This window comes from Oncorhynchus clarkii, chromosome 2, assembly GCF_045791955.1.
Source record: "Oncorhynchus clarkii lewisi isolate Uvic-CL-2024 chromosome 2, UVic_Ocla_1.0, whole genome shotgun sequence".
NCBI classification, from domain to species: Eukaryota; Metazoa; Chordata; class Actinopteri; order Salmoniformes; family Salmonidae; genus Oncorhynchus; species Oncorhynchus clarkii.
Genome location: NC_092148.1, coordinates 24011882 through 24029957, shown reverse-complemented (window position 1 = coordinate 24029957; position 18076 = coordinate 24011882). Strand labels below are relative to the sequence as shown.

The 18076-nt window shown below is 41.8% G+C and overlaps 1 protein-coding gene across 2 annotated transcripts; it reads left to right on the top strand.

Moving 5' to 3' along the window:
• Window positions 1–2817: 2817 nt before the first annotated feature.
• LOC139364719 (tumor protein p53-inducible nuclear protein 1-like) lies at window positions 2818–14890 on the top strand. Of its 2 annotated transcripts, none has more exons than XM_071101720.1 (4): window positions 2818–3038; window positions 5195–5513; window positions 10342–10807; window positions 12014–14890. In XM_071101720.1, the coding sequence occupies exons 2-4, from the start codon at window positions 5387–5389 to the stop codon at window positions 12273–12275; spliced, it is 855 nt and encodes a 284-aa protein (XP_070957821.1). In that variant the 5' UTR covers window positions 2818–3038; window positions 5195–5386; the 3' UTR covers window positions 12276–14890. The 2 variants fall into 2 exon arrangements, with proteins under 2 accessions (XP_070957821.1, XP_070957831.1); XM_071101730.1 differs by having other exon boundaries at window positions 2851–3038; window positions 5377–5513.
• Window positions 14891–18076: the final 3186 nt, after the last annotated feature.

Below are 18076 nucleotides of genomic sequence, written 5' to 3'. Positions count from 1 at the left end.
TGACCCACAGGAATTGTGATACAGTGAAATAATCTGTATGTAAACAATTGTTGGAAAAATGACTTGTGTCATGCACAAAGTAGATGTCCTAACCGACTTGCCCAAACTATAGTTTGTTAACAAGACATTTGTGGAACGGTTGAAACACTTAGGTTGGAGTCATTAAAACCTGTTTATGTAAACTTTCGACTTCAATTGTATGACTGATTCACACTTAGATAACCTCACCTCTGAAAGATGGGGTGATGGGAAAATATTTGCCTTCCAGGAAGAGTTTCTTGGTGCTTACATAAACACCAACTGTGCCCTATGGTCCAGTGTAGACAAACCAGACTGCCCTAAAGGGAGAGGGCAGGGTGGCTGTGGCATAAGACAACACATATTCAGTTTATGGTCTCTACATTTTTTATGATGGCCTCATCCTACTCAGCCCTTTGTCAAGAGACTTCCTCATTTTAACATTGCTCTTTGTTTTGGGGGTTAGGATATATTTAGAAACACTATTTCAATCTACATACTTTTCATGTGGATATTCTTCTAGCCGCCTCAAACTATTTGTTATTTATTACATATTAGTTGTGTATGGCTTACTTAGACAAGTGTCTTTTTACTTCCTATGTCAGTCTATATGCCCACTGAAATGCAGTTCCATCTTCACCACAATGGAATACTTGGACAGCAGTCCAGGGGCAGATTGCACCAGTTGGGTGTTAAAAAAATAATTGGTGTTAAATGCTAGGTTGCACCTGTTGCACCAACCAAAAATAAGATTAGTCGTAGCTATATCCGGCTTAAGCAATGCGACTTCATGAGATTTTGATGTTTCATAATTATGGTTGGTAGGCCATGGCAGTTCTAAACAATGATTTATATAAAGCCTGGATTGCTGGTGCTATATATTGGCCATTGAGAGGCTTCGAAGCCCCTGGTCTGCCATATTGGCGCTCTGGATTAGGAGCAGTCCTCCATAGGAATGAGTGGAATTCTACAGTATTTCAATTAAGTTTTTCAAGGACAAAATTACATGTATTTAACAAACAAAAATTTGTAGTGGGGACAGTAACATTAGTACTCTCAACAACAAAAATACTTTTAAGGAAAATGTTTTAGCTCACATAATTTAAAAGTATGCATTAAGGTGTCTATTATAGAAAACGAATGTAGACATTAATAAATGCATTTCTATAGCTTCCAAAATGTTTTACAATTGAGGAGTGCCATGATGGCTGCGCGCAGGGTTCAATGCAACGGCCCCTGTTAGTCATTCAGGGTTTAAACACCTAATTGGTTCTAAACTTTGCAGGGCATGTCCATCCCATCACTTCACAAAGCTCATCACTATGCATGCACATTTTCTTAACCACAATGGGATGGATTAATCAATAATTACTCTGGGAATGAATATCACTGAATGATGGGAAAATTGGAGTAAAGTAGGCTAATGTCATTGAAGACATTTATCATATTGTTACAGAAACTCCCAGTCGTCCAACTGTTTTAAATGACGTGTGTGTGTGGGGTCAGCAATAATTTCAGCGTTATTGTGCTGCTTTAATACAAACGTGGGGACTCTTCTTTATAAATCAGTCATTTTTTGGGGGTTTTCACGGAATGTCCGTTTGAATAGTCTACAAGGCTCGGGAAATGTTAGCCAAATTGAGGTGTGTTTTCTAGCCTCAATAACGATTTGCTAATGGTATTTATTTTATATTAGTTGTGTTTGGCTTACTTATTAGGCAATAAAGACACTTATATGTCTGTCTATATACCCATTGTGAATTTCCGTCTTACTTTCACCCTAATGGAATACTGGGCCAGCAATCCAGAACATTTTACGTCGGACGTAGAGTTTACGACCAACTGGTGCAACCAGCCCCAGGAGGTCCTTTGTACAAACTGTCCTTAATCCGGTTTATGTATGGGGGTTGGTGTGCCATGTTTTGGGTCAGGTCCCTTTTCCCAATTTGCACCGCTTGAGGGAATGGGGTGCGTTGTTGTACCCCTCACTGGTGACCTACATACTATTTATTGAGTGCACTGTCATATTTTTATCCCCTATTCCTTTGTCTGGATCCCTTTTGTTTGTGAAGCCAATGGCCCATTCTGTCCCAACAGAGGAGACATCCGTCCATCTAATTTTAGTGATTGCAACAACAAAAAACTTGGTATAAGGTTAAAATCTATATATTTTCATTATTGAATGTATCCTTTTAGGGAGGGTGCAGAGCGCTGTCATTGCTTTGTAACATGGTCCCACACTATTAAATGTGCTTTTATTCTTATGCATGTAAAGAAGGATTTTAGTCACCTCAGGATGAAATTTTGTGTTTTGGTAATTTTGATAATGTCACCTTCACATTAATAGAGCATTTGACTGTCACTGGACTACCGGGAGATGTTTATTGAGCGAAGGAAATGTTACAGGATGGCTTCATTGACTCTTTATAGACAGTTATATAACATAGGGTTATAAGCATTGTATTAACAATATTGTTAATTTATAGCCTGCTGTCCATAAAGCTGGATTAATTAAACCGGGAAATCGTAAAAAGAAAAAAAAGGAAACACATGGGCGATATTTTACACATCACAGGAAGTAAGGGTGCCTAGTCAAATATTTTGACAAGTTTGAAGACACTTTTTGAAAAGCACTCCCAAAAACGTGTGGGCTGGGCCTAGCCCAGTCTTGTCTTTCTCTGGGTGGGTCACGTGCGTTGGTGACAGTCTGTCAGAGTCAACGGTGGCGTATGATTGGCTTACAGATTTAATACAGGGCCCTCCCATAGGCTGCCCGAAAACACGTCACTCCGATCAGCTGTTTGTTCGCCTCAACAATAACAAAGGGAACAGTGGGACCTCGGAAAGGCTCGGAAAAGTAACGAACTGTGTTGTTCCGAAAACAAAGGTCCATGTACTAAATTTCTTCCGCGAAGAAAACTTTTTTTTATATTCTCGAAAAGATACAATCTACCTCAAAGTCTTAAGGATTTTATCACTAAATATCCGTCCTTTGCTGTTCACATTTTTTCTTGCCGCAGGTGAGTTTTTTGGGGGGGTCTCTTTGTTGTCTGTTGTTGAAAGAACACACCGTTCTCTTTTGCATTTTAATTGTAGGCCATTGTTGACATTACTTTATTTACATAAGTACGGTTTAGCACAAATACATAGCCTATTTCCACTGTTTTTATGCACCAACAGTGTTTTGTGTAGCAAAAATAAGATTCTCGGCCCATTTTTGCCAAATAAGAGTCAGACCGCAGTCTAATGAAAAGTTATTAAAATGGCAAGGTCTAGATGGCCACCTATCTATTGAGGGAGGAGCTAATTAAATGCACAAAACAGAATTGTACTTTTTAAGTTAAACTTTGCTGGCAGTTGAACATTGTAGGAGCTGCGACCCGCCTAAGAGGTGTAGGGTGACGCTATACACCCTCCGCTTGTATGCTAGTCAACAAATCATCCCGCAAGCAGACAGCCTACCACAGACACTAACTGAACATTTAATTAATATTTTCAGGGATTTATTTGTTTTATTACAGAGACAATTTCAGGCATTTTGCTCTGGGTGTAACACTCATGGAGAATATCCATATGACGTAATCGTTACGGCTCCTAACGTTCTCTATTCCAAGGTGTCGACGACAGGCCTCCAACCAACCATCCAAATACATACGACAAGAAAATATTATCCAGTGAGCTCTCACATTAACCTACCGTTTCATTCCGTAAATAATCATATTCTGCCTTTTTAATGTTGCCAGTATCACGACGCTTTCATCCCCCCTCCGTGTTTGCTATCTGAATAGAGCCACCGTTCTGGGAAGAAAATGCTTGCACGCGATATTTTGTTGAGGACGAACAGGTGCAGGAGATTATAACCCGGTTGCGTATTGGACATACTGTAGATAAAGTCCCATAGAAAAGTCCTCAGTCCCTCAACCTCATAGCACAGCTGCTCACTTTATTTGTCGTTGAATCTAACAAATAAGAGGACATTGACTCAAAGAACGACTTGTTTGCAATCGCTTGCATCCTACACATCTTCTGACGAATATGTCTGATGTTAGGTAATATATGGCAAACCTGTAATTCTGGCATAACGTGTGTTTGTCTGTAGCCTATCTGGCAGACCAGGTTTCAGTTTTTGTGTCAGGTCTGCCAAACAACTATCTTGTCCTTTTTGAACATTATCATAAAGAAGCTACTGTAGTTCTCTCAGCTTTTCAGATCTTACAAACCCACAGATCTCTAATTATTGGCTGCACAGCTCTGTATTTGTTTACCATACATGTGTACATGCATACAACTCATAGTTTACAATTCCACTGACAAATGTGGCTTCACAGCAGGAATTCAATGTTGTCTGGGAGAATATTGGTTGTTGTGTATCACTGATCTTGCTTCAGGTCAGGGGTCATAATGTATGACCTGAAAACAGTGTCACTGCTTCGCTGTATCCCTGGTGTGTCAGTGTGGGGGCAGTAGTTAACTTTATCAGCAGACAAATGCTGTCTGGCTTTTTACACTCTAGTCAGTGGGACTGGAGGTCGAATTGCAAAGAAAGGTCAGGCCTATACCACCAATACTGGACTGTAAGGCCACAGAGAGTTGATCCCTAGGTGAAGATACAGCATAATCAGCACTATAGTGTGTGTTCTATAAAGGACCACCCTATCAGTGAACAAGCTGATAGGTTACAGACCTATTAGGCCCACACATATTTGGCCAGTATGTCTATGTCAGTTGGCAGCTAGTTGATGATGGGTCTATTTCCATAATTGGATGTATGAGGGATGTCTGGTAGATAGGCAAATAATACCCACACCTGTAAACATTTATGACCACATACGGTGCCTATTTGAAGTTTGTGACAGTTGTGAATGATCTGGCTACACTTTTATGTTTTATTATCGAGCATTAGAGATATAGAAAACCTATTTATTGGCAGAGAGTGTTTATTTTGGAGTGTACTCTAAAACTAGTAAGCCAGAACGAAACATGGATGTCCTTCCAGTTCAGTCTGAACCATGTTTTCCTCCTGCCAATTGCCCAAAAGCTAAAGGATATTTGTATGCATCTCCCCCTCCCTTTTCACACAAGTCTTTATAAGCTCATGTATATGGTCTCAAATTTGTCACTCAAGATCACAACAACGTATTATCTCTCTTTCTCCCCCTCCCCTTTTGTCTCTCAGGTCCTTTGTAATTTTGCACACGTCGAGGTGAGCTATGACCAGACTTTACACAGCTCCCCTCAGATGATAGACATCCGTACCTTATTGAAGCACTTTAGCACCTGCAGCTGATGACCAAAACGCCTGTTCCCCGTCCTCGCACCGCTCAGCCCCCCCCCTTGGTCCCTCTGTGCCCCCCCAAGGAGTTCCAGTATGTTCCAGAGGCTCACCAGTGTCCTGTTCGGGGACAATGTGGAGGAGGTGAGCCGGGGAGGCCCTGGAGAACAGGGCTTTGGCCAGAAGGAGGAGGGTGAAGAGTGGATCCTGGTAGACTATCTGGGTGAGCTTCAGAACATACACAGACACACACAGACGAAACATACACAGACATAAACACTAAAATACACAAACAAAAATGCAAATACATACTCTAAACACAATCAACCCCTCACACACCATAACCTCCTGGTATCCATGTACAAAACAGGTCAGATGGTTTCAACAGTTAGCATAATTTCCATGCAGTCACATGGTGGGAACTTCACTACCTTTTAAAAGTCAACTGATCAAATCAAATAGTATTTGTCACATGCGTCGAATACAACAGGTATAGATACACCTTACAGTGAAATGCTTACTTACAAGCCCTTAACCAACAATGCTGTTTTAAGAAAATACCTTTAAAAAAGTAAGAGATAAGAATAACAAATAATTAGAGGAGCAGTAAATAACAATAGTGTGGCTATATACAGGGGCTACCGGTACAGAGTCAATGTGCGGGGGCACCGGTGTTGAGGTAATTGAGGTAATATGTAGGTAGAGTTAGATAATACATGTAGTACATGTAGGTAGAGTTAGATAATAACAGAGTAGCAGCAGTGTAGAAGGGGGGGGGGCAATGCAAATTGTCTGGATAGCCATTTGATTAGCTGTTCAGGAGTCTTACGGATTGGGGGTAGAAGCTGTTCAGAAGCTTCTTGGACCTGGCGCTCCGGTACCACTTGCCGTGCAGTAGCAGAGAGAACAGTCTATGACTAGGGTGGCTGGAGTCTTTGACCATTTTTAGGGCCTTCCTCTGACACCGCCTGGTATAGAGGTATTGGATGGCAGGAAGCTTGGCACTGGTGATGTACTGGGCCGTACGCACTACCCTCTGTAGTGCCTTGTGTCGGAGGCTGAGCAGTTGCCATACCAGGAAGTGATGCAACACGTCAGGATGGTCTCGATGGTGCATCTGTAAAACATTTTGAGGATCTGTGGATCCATGCCAAATCTTTTCAGTCTCCTGAGGGGGAGTAGGTTTTGTCGTAGCCTCTTCACGACTGTCTTGGTGTGCTTGGACCATGTTCGTTTGTTGGTGATGTGGACGCCAAGGAACTTGAAGCTCTCAACCTGCTCCACTACAGCCCTGTGGATGAGAATAGGGGCGTGCTCGGTCCTCCTTTTCCTGTAGTCCACAATCCTCTCCTTTGTCTTGATCACGTTGAGGGAGAGATTGTTGTCCTTGCACCACACGGTCAGGTCTCTGACCTCCTCCCTATAGGCTGTTCCATCATTGTCTGTGATCAGGCCTACCACTGTTGTGTCATCAGCAAACTTAAGGATGGTGTTGGAGTCGTGCCTGAACGTGCCGTCATAAGTGAACAGGGAGTACAGGAAGGGACTGAGCACGCACCCCTGAGGGGCCCTCGTGTTGAGGATCAGCGTGGCGGATGTGTTGTTACCTGCCCTTACCAACTGGGGGAGACCCGTCAGGAAGTCCAGGATCCAGTTAGAGGGAGGTGTTTAGTCCCAGGGTCCCTAGCTTTGAGGGCACAATGGTGTTGAATACTGAGCTGTAGTCATTGAATAGCATTCTCACATAGGTGTGAAAGTGCAGTGTGGAGTGCAATAGAGATGACATAATCTGTGGATCGGTTGGTGCTGTATGCAAATTGGAGTGGGTTTCTGGGATAATGGTGTTGATGTGAGCCTTGACCAGCCTTTCAAAGCGTTTCATGGCTACAGATATGAGTGCTACGGGTTGGAAGTCATTTAGGCAGGTTACCTTAGTGTTCTTGGGCACAGGGACTATGGTGGTCTGCTTGAAACATGTTGGTATTACAGACTCTGACAGGGAGAGTTTGAAAATGTTAGTGAAGACACTTGCCAGTTGGTCAGCGCATGCTCGGAGTACACGTCCTGGTAATCCATCTGGCCCTGCGGCCTTGTGAATGTTGACCTGTTTAAAGGTCTTGCTCACATCGGCTGCGGAGAGTGTGATCAAACAGTCATCTGGAACAGCTGATGCTCTCATGCATGTTTCAGTGTTACTTGCCTAAAAGCGAGCATAGAAGTTATTTAGCTCGTGTCACTGGGCAGCTCTCGGCTGTGCTTCCCTTTGTTGTCTGTAATAGTTTGCAAGCCCTGCCACATCCGACGAGTGTCGGAGCCGGTATAGTATGATTATATGCCACTGCAGCGTTTGTTTTTCCATGTGAGCATATTATCAGATATTACATCTCATAAACGTCTATGAAATGACCTTATCCAACTGCTTGGCTATGCAGTCCTTAGGTGCCTTATAGTCTCCATAAACCGATGCAACCTAGGTTCACCTGTATTCACAAATGCAGACACAAGGATGCTACTCTAAGCCCTGGCAAGGTTCCCAATATCCATACACACAAAAACAAATACATGTGTGCCCATACATGCATGGTTCTATACATATACAGTTTATAAATGCTGCTCAATAACACACACACACACACCTGGCACACACTTGTTCTTTGGGGGAAGGGAGTGCATCCAGCCCGTCTGCCTCTGACACATCTCATATTCCACAAGTGTGTGAATATTCAAGGTGTGAGAGACTGAATCCTGCTGGCCCACTTCTGTAGGGGAGGGTGGTGGAAGGGATATGGGGCAGTATATGGGCAATATGTCTGTAATTGTGTCAAACAAAAGCATGTGGGGCTAAGTGGAGGAAGATACAAATAGGCCCAGTAGAGTTGCCCTTCTGGGCTCTGAGGAGTGAGAAGTGTGGGCAGACAGCCCAGCAGAATTCCCCTCCAGAATTGCCCCCAGTCGGTAACACGGTCTATGACCCAAACCACCTGGGATTAATGCATTTATAGCGTCGTCTATCACGCCATAATTCGTTATAGGACTTGTCTTACATATGTAGCTCATGGCCTCTTACGACAACCTTTGGGAAATGCTTTATGGCTGACAATGTGTTCATAAACCATGTGACACATCATTCATTACAGGTGTTCCATGTAAATGCTTGAATACCTATAAAAGCATTCATAATGCTTTACAAACAGGTGGTTGATAAATTACCCTACAGTCCAAGCACTCTGTAGCCTTACCCAAACTGTATTATGATCATAGAACAGTATGATATAATAATGATTCATCTGATCACAGTGAATCTCATATCAGATGATACATGGTATCATAAACCCTTTTTTACGTGTCTGTTTTATAGAACTGTTAGAGTGAATGCAGTAAGCAGACACTTGAGGTCAGATGTTTTGTCTCTGAAAGCGTTGAAACATTCTTTCTTGCACAGACTGCATTACCGTGACCTATTTTACAGTAGGGATTGATTCCACACACTTAAAGTGTGTACTACTTAGTGTGTACGAGCTGTATTCCTGGCACACTTCAACACCTCAAGTTGCACTAGTCTCCTTCTTATTCTAAACTGCTAATCTATTATATCAATAGCGTGGACTGCTTTCCTTCCCCCTTCCTGCGTGCGCACACACATACAGTACACACACACACACAAACAAACACAAGGTGGATGGTGAGAGGATTACAGGTCCCAATTAGCCTTACAGAGGCAGTGATGATGAATGTAAGCCGTTTTAGGGTTCTGCTGTGTTGCTTAGCAGCTAAACTAAGGGTGTGTGTCGGCACAGATGAGATTTACTATTTTTATTTTTTTGAGTAAACAAGGTGGCTGCACTGCTGCTGACATGCGTGACAGAGAAAGATGAGGATGGGAACTGGTGTCCTTGGGAGTGGGTGTATTTATATCACACATATACACCATAACACACTCAGAAATGAACACACTCTGAGGAACACAACACATCTATGCACACATTATCTGAAAAGGAAAGAGAGGAAAACTTTCATGATCATGCACACAAGGGAACACATCCAATACACACACAGAACACTGTTATGCGCAGAGAACACTTATGCACAGAGAACACTTAATACACAAAGAACACTGTTAATTCACAAAGAACACAGAGGAAAACATCTACACACACATGTACATGCACACACTCAGCTGTTTATCAGAGATTCTGTCAAAAAAGACAGTCAGGTTTAAACTTTGGCCAGGAATGAAGTTTTGGCCAGACGTCCGTGCAGGCTATTTTTAGTATAATGGGAAACCAAACAGCAATCTGCTGGCTTTGATTCCCATCTTGTATCAAATAGCTTTTTCCATCATACTTCCCACATGGCAGTGTATTATTCTGACTTATTAGAGCACTATTGACAGTAACACCACCAAGTCTCAAAGCAAGACATGCTATATAGCCCAGGGATGCAGTGAATGCAACTTCTCGCTCCACCTCATTTAACTTGATTAGATTTATTCTATTGAAACTTAGTTTCTCTCCTATCCTTTTGAGATAGTTAGCTAGTGGGAAAAAAAGTGTTTTGGTGCATTCTAGAGTTGGGAAAGACTGGAAAGCATTTGGCAGCAGTTTGGTAGAGAGAGTTGTTGAAGCTGCTTGATCCTATGAGTGACAGCTCTTGCGCACACACACTGACATCTTGGGTCAGGCATGTTATTCTGACAGACAGAACACTGCGCTGTGCCTGTAGGGCTTTGACACCTATGCATCAGGGGAAAAGATGGTTTTTGTTTTGATTGCTAAAGCCATTTTCTCTGTGCCACATTGCCCCCTAAAGTCATGTTAGGGTATTGCATGTGAGTTGTTATCCCACCCAGGTTGAGCTCAAGACCATCATATTGCATTTTTATATTTTGCTACAGGGAGTTTTTTTTTAATCGCCAATTATAAAACTCAATGGTTGTATAACACATTTTCACACATTTACCCTACATGCTTTGGCAAACAGAAACTTTCCATTTCTTATTTAAATGTTAATTGTGCTGATGTATCCTAACCAATCCCTGCCTTTCTCCCCAGCCGAGGCCTGCTCTAGCCCCTGTGGTGATGGCCTGTCTGAGGTGGACCTGACTTCAGAGGAGGAGGAGGACCTTGTGGTCGTCCCCTCTCCCATCGCCAGCTCCCCCATCCGCTATGCCTCCTGCTCCTCCCTGGACTCCACCGCCGATATCGAGGATGGGGATCCCGAGGAGGAAGAGGGGGGTTTCCAGTGCCTGGAGGCCTGTTCTCTAGAGGAGAGCTGGTTCGTCACTCCCCCACCCTGCTTCAGCGGGGGGAGGAGGGGCAAGCCTATGGTACTAGAGACCAGTCCCCTGGAGAACCTGCTGATAGAACACCCCAGCATGTCTGTGTACACCACCCACTGTCCCCCACAAATCTCCCTCAACCTCCCCCTCAACCTCAATCTCTGTCTCCCCCTTGTTGACGTACCTGCCGCCGTAGTCAAGGAGCCGGGTCGACGTTCGCTTGACACCCCCTGCCACAGGTAGGACTTGTTGCTGCAAAAATTATGGCAGTAGTGTTTCATCACCTACATTTAGTGAATTTATGCTTAAACCTCTACGGGATCGGTGTCCCTATTCCAGGACGGTTGAGCTAACGTGCACTAATGTGATTAGCATGACATTGTAAGTAACAAGAAAGTTTCCCAGGACATAGACATGTCTTATATGGGCAGAAAACTTACATTCTTGTTAATCTAACTGCACTGTCCAATTTACAGTAGCTATTGCAGTGAAAAAATACCATGCTATTGTTTGAGGAGTGCACAACAACAAACTTTTCACGGCAATTGGTTTGATACATTCACCTCTGAAGGTAAATAATGTACTTACATTCAGTAATCTTGCTCTGATTTGTCATCCTGAGGGTCCCAGATGTGTGAAAGTTAGTGTGTAAGCTAATGATCCATCATGTATGACATTCCTGGGAGTGTGTAAACAAAAAAAATGTATGTTCTCTATAGTTATGTACTTCAAAATGTATCAATTAACCAATTTGGCACATTTGGGCAGACTTGATGCAAAATATTGTCCAGTATTGCAATGCTTCACTGGGTCAATCTCAAACGTTGCACACACACTGCTGCCATCTAGTGGCCAAAATCTAAATGGCGCCTAAACTGCAATATTATATGATGGCCTTTCTCTTGCATTTCAATGATGGAGGAAGAAAATTATTATCTTTATCTGTATTTATCTTTTACCAGATCTAAGGTGTTATATTTTTTAGATATTAGATCTAATGTGTAATATAATATATTTTTTGGGGGCGGCAGGTAGCCTAGTGGTTTGAGCATTGGGCCAGTAACTGAATGGTTGCTGGATTGAATCCACGAGCTGACAAGGTAAAAATCTGTCATTCTGCCCCTGAACAAGGCAGTTAACCCACTGTTCCCTGGTAGGCCGTCATTGTAAATAAGAATTTGTTCTTAACGGACTTGCCTAGTTAAATAAAGGTTAAGTGAAAAAATGTGAATGTAAAAAATATTCTCCTACATTAATTTCACATTTTAAAAGTGTTTAATTAATTTCACATTTAAAAGTGTTTCCTTTTAAAATGGTATCAAGAATATGCATATCCTTGCTTCAGGTCCTGACAGGTAGTTAGATTTGTCATTTTAGGCAGAAATTGAAGAAGAAGAAAAAACATGGATTAACCAGTCCAGCCCCCATCCTGTCTCCCCCTATAGGCCAGAGATGGTAGTGCAGCGCAGAGCCGGGCTCCATGCTGGCTGCTATGCAGCAGCCGTCTCAGCCCGGGCCTCAAGCCTCCTAGACCAGGTCCAGCAGCACGGACGCCTGGCCCAAAGGGTACGTGGCGCCGCCCAGCACCAGCTCCTCTCCCGCAACGCCCTACGCCGCCTCAACCTGCTGCGTACTAGAGGGGCCAAGCAGGCCAAGACCACCACCACCTATCTACACCAGCCTGGCCAGAGGCACCTCAACTACTGAGGTCCTGGCCCTATCCCTTACCCTCCATCCATCAATTCATCCATCTGTCTCAACCTGGATCCACGAAAAAGAGTTCATCCTGCAACATGCTCTCCATCTTCCCTCCATCCACCGATCCTCCACTCTGGAATGAAGAGACGTGATGAGGACTCCTTTAGAATCAATGCCATAGGTCACTTTACTCCGCTGCAGGATCCCACCACCACATGGTAACTGGGAGAGACTGGTTCAATCAGATATTACACCTGTAGCGGCACTCTCCGCTTTCACCCACACTGCAATGTTTGTGTGATGTCATAGTGTGGCTGTATGCTGCCATAGAATGGTTGTGTGATGTCATTGATTGATATCATGGAGTTGCTTGTATGCTGTCGTAGTGACATTGTAAGTGATGTCATTGAGTTGTTGTATGCTGTCATAGAGTGGTTGTGTGCTATCAGAAGAGGGTTTGTGTCTTAATAGAATGACTGTGATGTCTTTAGAGTAGGAGTAGGCATTTAGAAAAGGAGCATGTCTTTCACTTGTAATTAGGACAGTTTATTAACAAAGTTGTTTCTAATGTCCCTCCTATGAAATTGCTTCCTCTTTATTCATTCATGACAAACTAATATAATTTGTCATTCTGATGGCCACAACTTACTTTTCAAAATCATCACCCCCCTCTCTTGATTTAGGGTGAACCTGCCTTGAACTTAGTAATTCAGTACTTTCACAATATTGATTGAGGAAATGTTGGTCAAATACTGGGTTAAATATCACTTAACGCCTTGTTATAAGTTATAAAGTAGAATTTAAGATGAAAAATAAATGTAAAATGTATTATAAAAAAAACGTCCAAAATATTTTTAAAAATGAAAAACCGTATATTACATATCAGTATGAAGTTAGTATGAGCGTTTATCTACATAGGTATGTTTGTAAGCAGCGGTGTGACTATGTTAGCGTGTGATTTGTTGCATGGTTGTATAGCGCTAGAAAACAGAAAAAAAATGTGTTTTTGTATCTTATCTCTCATTGTTTGTTCTAAATCTGCAGTCCACTTCTCAGGGTCATAGCCAATCACCTTTACACTTTACTACAATGCAGATTACTTGACCGATGTTAATTGTCTTTGTACATACTGGAGACCTTCCAAATTTGTCATAGTGTGCTTGGCCTTGTGGTAATGTTTGTGATCAATGATTGACCTTTTAAAAGAATCGTGTGCGTCTCGAGAAAATTCAATTTGAACGTTTGCTTGTCCAAGGACTGTGAAAATGAACTCCTACTCTCTCAATCGACTGTTATAACCCCAAGATGGAGTGAAACTGTCTTTTTTCATTTTTGTTTATATATTTTTTTCTGTGTACTTTCCATTGTTTTGAGATAGATATTTACCCTGTTCTTTGTTTGCTTAGTTACATAACTTAATAATATTATGATAAAATGTCAACCAAAAAAATAGCGGCAAACTCTAACCTTGCAATAGTTTATATTACTATTGTTTTTGCTTTTACAGTATATTCTTCTTTACTTTAACAATGTTTGCAAATTGAAGACTTTGTTCTGAAATGGTCAAGTTTGTGACAACATGAATCTGTGCGCTCTTGTGGTAAGAAAGCACAGAGAGACACAATTCAAACACCTAAGTAGCCTATTTTAAGTTTCACAGAACCTCTAAAAGTCAAGTATCCAGGGCAAACTCAATCATTTACATGACCTAATATTATTATGACCTTATATTATGACCTAATATCACCTGTTTCTTTGTACTTATTGGGGGAAATACACAGTACATACATACTCAGATGTATTTAGCATGGTAGCATTAAGAAGCACTAAGGTGGTTTTGTTTGGTTTTGTCTATATAGTTGTAAACTGATTATAGTGAAGTGATTTAAGCCTAGTCATTGTATTTGTGTATCTTTTTTATTTTCAGATGTGTCAGATTGCAAAACTTGCATCATTTGACGCGTCAATTTTTGTACTGCATTGTTGTGACACGGGCAACAGGACGAAGGGAATGGAGGAGATGGCTAAGTCCTCATTTTTGATGTGTGAAGCTGGAAGGAGACATTTTGTTTTGTCCTCAGCTGTCTGTATGAGCTCTTGATGATAATAACAGGGATTTGTATTTTGTTTTATGCCTTGAATTTGTTGTGGATCACGTGCCTTCCAGGTTAAACAGTATAATGACAATGCATTAATGAAGAACTTGAACTGTTGTCCAAAAGGACAACACATACAAAAGCAAATCAACTATGCACACAGGAGGTAGCTTCTCTTCGTGAACCACCCAGCCCATGTACAGCTTTTATACACAAATGTAGCAAACCTGTTTTCTCCTGTGTGAAGAATATTTGGTGGCATTTTTTTTTTGACTTTTGCTTTGATTTAGTTTACTGGAATAATACAGCACTTTGCCAAAAAAGTGTAGGAATTTGAGCGTTAACTGTTATTTATCTACTTAACTGATCGCATTATTTTATTTTGGATGTATGAGAGATCAATTCACTCTGTTTTTATGGTCAGCAAAATTTGCAAATGAGAATGTGGTAGTCTGTTCTAAAACTGTAATACATGATCTATTGTCATGATGTAAGCCACAGTCTACAATAAATGTTTTCATACACATACTCTTCCGTTTCTGTCCATTTGATCCATTTAACCTTTTCTACCAGGTTTATTCAACTATGATGAAATCTCTTTTGCAAGAAAGACCCACCAGCCAGCCTAGACTTTATTTCCAAAACAAGCCCTTTATAGCACTGAGCTGAGACAGCTATGATGTTACTTTCAGTATGACATTCTCATGAGTTCTGAATAAAGAGCACATAACAGCTTTGCACAGCAATATTAAAGCCTAATAAAATGTTTAAAATATGGACTTCATCAAACAATTGAGAACAAGTTATCACAAATGTTTGACCAATCACAAATGAGCAAAGTAGTTGGCAGGAAGATCTTCAATAACGAAACTCAGCAAAAAAAGAAACGTCCCTTTTTCAGGACCCTGTCTTTCAAAGATAATTATTAAAAATTCAAATAACTTAACAGATCTTCATTGTAAATGGTTTATAAACACTGTTTCCCATGCTTGTTCAATGAACTATAAGCAATTAATGAACATGCACCTGTGGAACGGTCGATAAGACACTAACAGCTTACAGACAGTAGGCAATTAAGGTCACAGTTATGAAAACTTAGGACACTAAAGAGGCCTTTCTACTGACTCTGAAAAACACCAAAATAATTATGCCCAGGGTCCTTGCTCATCTGCTTGAACGTGCCTTAGCCATGCTGCAAGGAGGCATGAGGACTGCAGATGTGGCCAGGGCAATAAATTGCAATGTCCGTACTGTGAGACGCCTAATACAGAGCTACAGGGAGACAGGACGAACAGCTGATGATCCTCTTAGTGGCATACCACGTGTAACAACACCTGCACAGGATCAGTAGATCCGAACCTCACACCTGCGGGGCAGGCACAGGATGGCAACAACAACTGCCCGAGTTACACCAGGAACGCACAATCCCTCCATCAGTGCTCAGACTGTCCGCAATAGGCTGAGAGAGGCTGGACTGAGGGCTTGTAAGCCTGTTGTAAGGCATTTCCTCACCAGACTTCACCGGCAACAACGCCGCCTATGGGCACAAACCCACCGTCGCTGGACCAGACAGGACTGGCAGAAAGTGCTCTTCACTGACGAGTTGCGGTTTTGTCTCACCAGGGGTGATGTTCGGATTTGCGTATATCGTCGAAGGAATGAGCATCACACCAAGGCCTCTTACTCTGGAGCGGGATCGATTTGGAGGTGCAGGGCCCATCATGGTCTGGGGCGGTGTGTCACAGCATCATCGGACTGAGCTTGTTGACATTGCAGGCAATCTCAACGCTGTGCATTACAGGAAAGACCCACCAGCCCCTCATGTGGTACCCTTCCTGCAAGCTCGTCCTGACATGACCCTCCAGCATGACAATGCCACCAGCCATACTGCTCGTTCTGTGCATGATTTCCTGCAAGACAGGAATGTCAGTGTTCTGCCATGGCCAGCGAAGAGCCCGGTTCTCAATCCCATTGAGCACGTCTGGGACCTGTTGGATCGGAGGGCTAAGGCCATTCCCCCCAGAAATGTCCGGGAACTTGCAGGTGACTTGGTGGAAGAGTGGGGTAACATCTCACAGCAAGAACTGGCAAATCTGGTGTTGTCCATGAGGAGGAGATGCACTGCAGTACTTAATGCAGCTGGGGGCCACACTAGATACTGACTGTTACTTTTTATTTTGACCCCCCCCTCCTTTGTTCAGGGACACATTGTTCCACTATTTATTAGTCACATGTCTGTATAACTTGTTCAGTTTATGTCTCAGTTGTTGAATCTTGCTTTGTTCATACAAATATTTACACATGTTAGGTTTGCTGAAAATAAACACAGTTGACAGTGAGAGGACATTTCTTTTTTTTGCTGAGTTTATTACAAACAAACAACCGATTCAACACTTTAGGAAATAAACAGTGACCCAGAAAATAATAACTCTGATAAAATAATCCTATACACTTGTTTTAAAGGCTATACAATGGAATAATGACTAATGTTTATTGTGTGTTGAAATCTGAGGGGTATTGTACGAAGTGGGATCAATCAGCTGGCCAGCTAGGCAACCAGAAATAACTGTTGATTTTCTGAATCATTAAAAAGGCTTAACTTTATGCTTTTGGTTGTTGAGTCAATTAGACAATGCCCATTTCAAGCATAACTTTAAAAACATTTAATACATTATTTCAGAATATTTCGGCATGTAACTCCTTGATCCTGCTTTACTGTATAGGCAAACATGGTTTAGTAAGAAACTGTGGTATACGTATACATGGGGGTCGATGTCACTATTTGGACGGGTCCAGCAGTCTTATCTTGGTATGACAAATAATGCATTGGCTAGAAGAGGAGTGAAAAAAAGTAAGCTTCAACCTAGCTCAATCTATGTACAATAACAATAAGCATATAATCTCTGCGTTGAAACGTGTAAAAATCTTCCTGTTTTAATATGACAGCGCTCCACACTATCTTAATCTCGGGTTGTTTACATTTTGAAGGAAGACCACGTTGTTTCTCCTGACCCTCCTCTGATTGGCTAAGCGAGTTTGAAACCTCTCCCAAAGGTGGACCTGTAATACGGAAGTGTTTTTCTTGCAGCGAAAAAATAAGAAAATAGAGCATAAACGTTTTTTTATATATACTTGACCGAGTGTAAAGGCTAACTCAGCGCCTACTGCGTCATTTAAGGTTAACCGGGAAATAAGGAAAGCGTCCTTTTTTCCTAAAAATATAAAATAAACCCCTCTTGTGCAAAGTAGATCCGCCATCCATACAAAGTCGATGAGTGCTAGTCTCTAATAATGATCGCAAACACGTGATCAAATGTATTACCTCCCGGGAAATAAAACAGAATGTTCGCTTTCTTATTTGCAATAAATGGAATTCAGATTTGAACATTTAGCGCGTTTAAATGAACCGGGAACACACATGCGCACTTGCCATGGAATGGTCATATATATAAAGATTGGCGCCGGCGCGACAGCTGATCATTCATTCATTTCTGAGGGTAAGTAGCTGGAGAGTAATTGTTTGCTTATTTAACTAGCTATATATCTCAGGAGTTTATTCTGAAGTTGCGTGGTAAAGCTATTATGTCGATGAGTAACATTTAGTTTATTGGGTTATTTTTTTTTGTCCAAAAATATTGAAAAGGAACCAAATAGCAAGAGAGACTGGTAACGTTAGCAAACAAGTTGGTTGCAAACTAATGTTATCTGGCTAAC

Coding starts and splice junctions, on each gene's coding strand:
- LOC139364719 (XM_071101720.1), top strand. CDS start 5,387: ATGTTCCAGAGGCTCACCAGTGTCCTGTTCGGGGACAATGTGGAGGAG. Junction 5,514..10,341: donor GATCCTGGTAGACTATCTGG/GTGAGCTTCAGA, acceptor CTTTCTCCCCAG/CCGAGGCCTGCTCTAGCCCC. Junction 10,808..12,013: donor CTTGACACCCCCTGCCACAG/GTAGGACTTGTT, acceptor CTCCCCCTATAG/GCCAGAGATGGTAGTGCAGC.